This window comes from Anguilla anguilla, chromosome 2 (genome assembly GCF_013347855.1).
Source record: "Anguilla anguilla isolate fAngAng1 chromosome 2, fAngAng1.pri, whole genome shotgun sequence".
Classification (NCBI taxonomy): domain Eukaryota; kingdom Metazoa; phylum Chordata; class Actinopteri; order Anguilliformes; family Anguillidae; genus Anguilla; species Anguilla anguilla.
In genome coordinates this window covers 75,671,277-75,678,776 of record NC_049202.1, presented here as the reverse complement: position 1 = coordinate 75,678,776, position 7,500 = coordinate 75,671,277, and the positions used below count along the sequence as shown (strand labels likewise).

General features: G+C 54.7%; 1 protein-coding gene across 1 annotated transcript in view; it reads right to left on the bottom strand.

Moving 5' to 3' along the window:
• Window positions 1-7,500, bottom strand: part of bahcc1b (BAH domain and coiled-coil containing 1b) — a 56,896-nt gene that overhangs the window by 20,934 nt on the left and 28,462 nt on the right. Inside the window, 7 exon segments of the mRNA XM_035405485.1 lie at window positions 1-74; window positions 2,314-2,626; window positions 3,825-4,000; window positions 5,099-5,251; window positions 6,192-6,400; window positions 6,702-6,819; window positions 6,997-7,500. The exon segment at window positions 1-74 is cut by the window's left edge and continues 736 nt beyond it; the exon segment at window positions 6,997-7,500 is cut by the window's right edge and continues 1,071 nt beyond it. Coding sequence (XP_035261376.1) covers window positions 1-74; window positions 2,314-2,626; window positions 3,825-4,000; window positions 5,099-5,251; window positions 6,192-6,400; window positions 6,702-6,819; window positions 6,997-7,500 — 1,547 coding nt within the window.

Here is a 7,500-nt window from a genome sequence, read left to right as displayed (position 1 = left end):
GGCCAATAAAATGTCCTGGGGGGAAGGGCCTCTCCTGTAACCTATAGAGGAATAGGTATACTCAGGTGGCAGGTCTAGAGAGAGGAAGAGAGAGAGAACGCAGCTCAGTGATCATGACATGAAACACACAACACACCAGTGTGTGTGTGTGTGTGTGTGTGTGCAACGTGTGTAACATAACATAACATAATGATGAGAACAGCCCATTCAGGCCAAACAATGCTTGCCATTTTCCAGACCAAATTAGTGCTCTGATTACCTACAGACTAGATAGCATCTAACACTGTATCAAGCCTGGTCTTGAAAATCCCCAGAGTTTCTGCCTCTACTATGTGGCCTGGCAGGCTATTCCACACATTGACTACTCTCTCTACGAGAAAAATTCTTCCTAATGTACGTATAGAATTTAACTTCTGCTAATTTCCATGTCCCCTTGTTCTACTAACAGAACTCAACATGAAGAATCTCTTGTTGATCCCCTTAATGAATTTAAAAGCCTCAATGTAATTGCCCCTGAGTCTCTGTGTGTGTGCGCATGTGTGTGTGTATGTGTGTACGTTAGTATGGATGTTGTTGGCTCTGTGGTTTCTGGGTGTGATTACAGTTCTGTCTCCCTGGGCGGTGTAATTGATGGTATCCATCCGCCCCCTGACACAGAACACCACCAAATGGATGCGTATCCTTACACTCTCGGCCACTCAAGGACCTCTGAAGGTTAAGAAGGCCCTGTGCTCCTATTTCCTCACAAACCATCTTTTCCAGTCTTCCACACACACAAACACAGGCATGTACACACAGGGGGGGCGTGTAGGAGTCACCCTGCTGGCCATCCAGGCGCCCACAATCTGCTCCCCACGCATGGGTATGATGGGAAGGGGTGTAGTATACGGGCACGCTTGTATGATGGGCAGGGGTGTATATGGGCACGCTTGTACATATTTCAGGAGTGGAACTGGAGAGGTGTGTAGGGTCTGATCTTCAAGGATTGAAATTTGATGCCCTCTGTTACAGTAGAGGGCGGGGGGTGGGGGCCAGAAGCACACAGACACACACACACACACACTCAAACAAACACACCCACACACAAACACACACACACACACTCAAACAAACACACCCACACACAAACACACACACACACACACACTCAAACACACACACACACACACACACACTCAAACAAACACACCCACACACACACAAACACACACTCAAACACACACACACACACACAAACACACCCACACTCAAACACGCACTCAAACAAACACACCCACACACACACACACACACACACAAACACACACTCAAACACACACTCAAACACACACACACACACACACACAAACACACCCACACTCAAACACACACTCAAACAAACACACCCACACACACACACACACACACACAAACACACCCACACTCAAACACACACTCAAACAAACACACCCACACACACACACACACACACACACACACACACACACAAACACACACACACTCAAACACACACTCAAACAAGTGAAACAGTGAAGCTACGCTGATAAATGCCCTTGGTGTGGCACAAGCTTTTTGACGCTGAAGCTGAACAGACCGGTATTTAAAACTCACAGTGTTCAAGGTCCCAGTCACTGAAGCCATTCCTTATCTAATCTCTCCTCTCTTCCCTTCTCAGTCCTTCCCTCTCTCTCTCCCCCATCCCTCGCTCCAGACCCAGAGGAGAGGACAGCTGCAATCATTCAGCCCCTAACCTTGAGTCCCTTACCTTCCCTGTGTTACTTTAATGTGCTACCTTTCCTGTGCTACTTTCCCTGTGCTACCTCTCCTGTGCTACTTTCCCTGTGCTACCTTTCCTTTTACCTTTCCTGTGCTACTTTCCCTGTACTACCTTTCCTATGTTACCTTTTTCTGTGGGGGCGCTGGAAATGTGGCTATTGTGGCTGGAGTTCAACCTGCAGACACATCACCACCTCTAGGTCTGTAGTTAAACCTGCAGACCCTGTGGCCCTCCAGGTCTGTAGTTAAACCAGCAGACCCTGTGGCCCTCCAGGTCTGTAGTTAAACCAGCAGACCCTGTGGCCCTCCAGGTCTGTAGTTAAACCAGCAGACCCTGTGGCCCTCCAGGACTGGAGTTAAACCTGCAGACACAGCGCCCCCTCCAGGTCTGTAGTTAAACCTGCAGACCCTGTGGCCCTCCAGGTCTGTAGTTAAACCTGCAGACCCTGTGGCCCTCCAGGACTGGAGTTAAACCTGCAGACACATGTCTCAGTATTTGTTTAGTGTAGTCAGCTGAAACACAGAGATCATTCTTACCTGGCTCTAAGGATTGTGGGTAATCCTGTGGTGGCTGTCCCTCTACTCTCTTGTCCAGGGAGGGGTGTGGGGGGGTGGGGGTGAGGGCAGGGGAGCGGGGGGCAGTGGCTGGGCTGGGGGCGGGGCAGGGGGCGGGGCAAGGCGTGCTCTTGGGGTGTGGTCGTAGGGAGGGTGAGTGACAGCAGGGAGAGAGTCGGGTGGGGCAGCCTGCGGGGGGGGAGGGGGTAAAGGAGAAGGGTTTAGCAGGTTTGGGGGAGTGGGGCCTGGCCCTGGGGGCGTCCGGCTCAGGGGGGTCATCCAGTGTCCTCTGCACCTGGGGGTGGGGGGGAGGGGGCAGAGGTGAGTGACTTACACAAATGAGTGCGGAACTTTTATACTCAATGAATGCGACATCACATCCACGTCATATATCATATAATACTATATCTATAGCTTTGTTGAATGCTCGATTCTGATTGGCCACTTCAGGCATTCAGCGGTCAGATATATCTGCATAATGACCGCTGCTATGGGTGACGGACCCTTTAAAGTTCAGAACTACCACTCCGCAGAAAAAAGCACCACAGCTGTCAATTTGACCATCAAGAAATCTGCCATCATACACACTTGTGTTGCTTCGTAAATCTAATGGATCTAATGGAATCTGTTACAGTTATTACTGTATGACTTATGCTAGCTATGCAGTATATTCAGTCAGATTTACAATGGCGAAGCTAAAACTGCCCTAGTGTTAGCCTTGTTACCTGTGAGAGGGCGCGTCTGTGCTGCATGTTACCTGTGAGTGGGCGCGTCTGTGCTGCATGTTACCTGTGAGTGGGCGTGTCTGTGCTGCATGTTACCTGTGAGTGGGCGTGTCTGTGTTGCATGTTACCTGTGAGTGGGCGTGTCTGTGCTGCATGTTACCTGTGAGTGGGCGTGTCTGTGCTGCATGTTACCTGTGAGTGGGCGTGTCTGTGCTGCATGTTACCTGTGAGTGGGCTTGTCTGTGCTGCATGTTACCTGTGAGTGGGAGTGTCTGTGCTGCATGTTACCTGTGAGTGGGCGCGTCTGTGCTGCATGTTACCTGTGAGTGGGCGTGTCTGTGCTGCATGTTACCTGTGAGTGGGCGCGTTTGTGCTGCATGTTACCTGTGAGTGGGCGTGTCTGTGCTGCATGTTACCTGTGAGTGGGCGTGTCTGTGCTGCATGTTACCTGTGAGTGGGCGCGTCTGTGCTGCATGTTACCTGTGAGTGGGCGTGTCTGTGCTGCATGTTACCTGTGAGTGGGCGCGTCTGTGCTGCATGTTACCTGTGAGTGGGCGTGTCTGTGTTGCATGTTACCTGTGAGTGGGAGTGTCTGTGCTGCTGGTTACCTGTGAGTGGGCGTGTCTGTGCTGCATGTTACCTGTGAGTGGGCGCGTCTGTGCTGCATGTTACCTGTGAGTGGGCGTGTCTGTGCTGCATGTTACCTGTGAGTGGGCGTGTCTGTGCTGCATGTTACCTGTGAGTGGGCGCGTCTGTGCTGCATGTTACCTGTGAGTGGGCGTGTCTGTGCTGTGACTCCATCATCTGGGCAACCCGTTCCCTCTGCTGCTGCTGCAGGGTGTACAGCTCCTGCTGCCGTAGAAACTGTGAGCGGTTGTACACACTGGGGTGCGCCACCTGGGCCCCAAATACTGAGGGCCACAAGCCTGACTGGTCTATCATCTCTACAGAGAGAGAGGGGGGAGAGAGAGAGAAAGAGAGAGAGAGAGAGGGGGAGAGTGAGGGAGAGAGAGGGGGGAAGGGGGGGGAGAGAGAGAGAGAGAGGGGGGAGAGTGAGGGAGAGAGAGAGGGGGGAGAGAGGGGGGGAGAGAGAGATAGAGAGAGGGGGGGGAGAGAGAGGGAGAGAGGGGGGGGGGAGAGAGAGGGAGAGGACTCAATAAAACAACTTGCCACACACACATATATGCATTTACTCACACGCACACACACATTCACGCTCACAAACACACACAATACACACACAGCTGTTGAAACATGAGTAAGAGATGAATTGTGAAAACTGGGGTGGAGCTGGAATGCGTGGGGGTGGGGCAGAGTGGGTGGAGGCAGGGTGGAGTGGGGTGGGGCAGGGTGGGTGGAGGCAGCATGGAGTGGGGTGGGGCAGGGTGGGTGGGGGCAGGGTGGAGTAGGGTGGGGCTGAGTGGATGGAGGCAGGGTAGAGTAGGGTGGGGCTGGGTGAGTGGAGGGGTGGAGTAGGGTGGGGCTGGGTGGATGGAGGCAGGGTAGAGTAGGGTGGGGCTGGGTGAGTGGAGGGGTAGAGTAGGGTGGGGCTGGGTGGGTGGAGGCAGATTGGAGTAGGGTGGGGCTGGGTGGGTGGAGGCAGGGTGGAGTAGGGTGGGGCTGGGTGGATGGAGGCAGGGTGGAGTAGGGTGGGGCTGGGTGAGTGGAGGGGTAGAGTAGGGTGGGGCTGGGTGGGTGGAGGCAGATTGGAGTAGGGTGGGGCTGGGTGGGTGGAGGCAGGGTGGAGTAGGGTGGGGCTGGGTGGATGGAGGCAGGGTGGAGTAGGGTGGGGCTGGGTGGGTGGAGGCAGGGTGGAGTAGGGTGGGGCTGGGTGGATGGAGAGAGGGTGGAGTAGGGTGGGGCTGGGTGGATGGAGGCAGGGTGGAGTAGGGTGAGGCTGGGTGAGTGGAGGGGTGGAGTATGTTGGGGTTGGGTGGTTGGGGGGGCGGAGTAGGGTGGGGCTGAGTGGGTGGAGGCAGATTGGAGTAGGGTGGGGCTGGGTGGGTGGAGGCAGGGTGGAGTAGGGTGAGAACATTGATTACCCAGGGGATGGGAGGTTGGGTGGGTGGGGGGTTCAGTGGGCAGCACCACCAGCTGGGCAGATGGGTCCTGGGGCAGGGGCAGCACCGGCTGCAGGGCACTGGGCATGGCAGCCGAGAAGCCTGGTGGGAGGTTCTGGTGCAGGTGGCCAATACCTGAGGGCAAGAGACACATGGACCAGTAAGCCCCTCTCTGTACCATGACTCACTGTGACTCACTGACTCACTGCCCCTTAACACACTGCACTGTGACCCACTGCACACTAACACTGCACTGCGACTCACGGCACCTTTACACACTGCACTGAAATGCACTGCACCTTTACACACTGCACTGAAACGCACTGCACCTTTACACACTGCACCGAAATGCACTGCACCTTTACACACTGCACTGAAATGCACTGCACCTTTACACACTGCACCGAAACGCACTGCACCTTTGCACACTGCACTGCGACGCACTGCACCTTTACACACTGTACTGAAACGCACTGCACCTTTACAAATGGCACTGTGACTCACTGCACCTTAACACACTGCACTGTTACACACTGTACCTTAACACACTGCACTGCGACTCACTGCACCTTTACACACTGTACTGAAGCGCACTGCACCTTTACACACTGTGCTGTGACCCACTGCACACTAACACTGCACTGTGACTCACTGCACTTTAACACACTGCACTGTGACTCACTGCACCTTTACACACTGCACTGTCACTCACTGCACCTTAACACACTGCACTGTGACTCACTGTCACTCACTGCACCTTAACACACCTGTGACTCACAGCACCTTAACAAACTGCACTGTGACTCACTGTCACTCACTGCACCTTAACACACTGCACTGTGACTCACTGCACCTTAACAAACTGCACTGTGACTCACTGTCACTCACTGCACCTTAACACACTGCACTGTGACTCACTGCACCTTAACAGCACTGTGACTCACTGTCACTCACTGCACCTTAACACACTGCACTGTGACTTACTGTCACTCACTGCACCTTAACACACTGCACTGTGACTCACTGAACCCCTCAGCTCCTTCTACTCCTGAGTCAGTTCCAAGGCTTTGCCTACCGTAAGAATGTCCCGTCATCCACAGGGAAGGACTTCCTGTTCGGGGCATCCAGTGATGATGTGGAGCATGGGCGTGCGTGGCAGGGTCAGCTCCTAATTGGCTGGCATGCAGGGAAGTCCCACCCACCATCATGAGGTGGGAGGCCAGGTCGCTGTGGCAACTGCTGGAGGGATGGATTCTGGAGTAATCGATCCTTTCTTTGTTTTCCCTGAAAGGAAATAATAGAACAGAAAAATGTATTACTTAATGAGAAGAATAGTCCATTCAGCCCATCTAGAACATAAGAATCCATAATGAGGAGAACAGGCCATTCAGCCCATCTAGAGCATAAGAACATGAGAATACATAATGAGGAGAACAGGCCATTCAGCCGATCAGCAGTTAACTCTAACCCTACAAGTAAGAGCTGAATTGAGAGCCAGAAGAAGTGATGGGCTGAATGAATAGGAGGAAAGGAGGGAGCGATATGGATGAAAGATGGGAAGGTGGAGGAGGAGAAGGGGCCTGACCGGATGAACAGCTCTCTCTCTCTCTCCAGGCAGGGCGAGCTCAGCGCATCTTCACAGACCCTCCTCCTCTTGCCTTGACACACATCTGCACAGACCAGATGGGGGATCAGTCGAGCACCTGGCAACCCACAACCCAGCCAACATCATCTGAGACAACACTTACAATGGAAAATAGCGACCCAAAAACTCAATATTATTAATATCATAATTATTATCATAACCCCTTTCTCTTGCCCCAAATCACCCTATTCACCCCCAAACCCCCGAATGAGCCCCAGGCTGCCACCCCGTTCACCTTTCAGCGCCGAGTGCCCCATCCCCGGTCGAACATGGGGGTCCGGCGGCCGGCAGGGCGGCTCTCTCTGCCTTGCCACGGCAACTGCGATGCCCACGGGCGGCTGGCGCACTTCACCCTCCGCGTGGGGGGTGTCCTCCCGCCCCCGCCCACCTAGATCTGACCTCGGCTCCTCATTGGTTGAGCCCTTCCTGGTGGGCAGGGTCTGTCGGTCCTCTGGCCGGCTGCAGTTGGCTCCGCCCCCTGCCCTGCCCCCAGCCCCGCCCCGGGATCTGAGGCAGCCCAGGCCCCCGAAGGCGGAGCTCTGGGAGGGAGGGGGGGGCTGGGGGCTGCTGTGCCTCAGTAGGCTCTTCATGCAAGTGGGCGGGGCAGGGGGAGAGGCCATCCCTGGCTCCTGCTCTGATTGGCCATGCTGCCGGGTGGCCTTACGATGGCCCTCCTCCCCCCCCGCCGGGGGCTGGTGCCCCTCCGAGGCCCAGGGCGGCGGGTCGGGGGGCTGGTGCC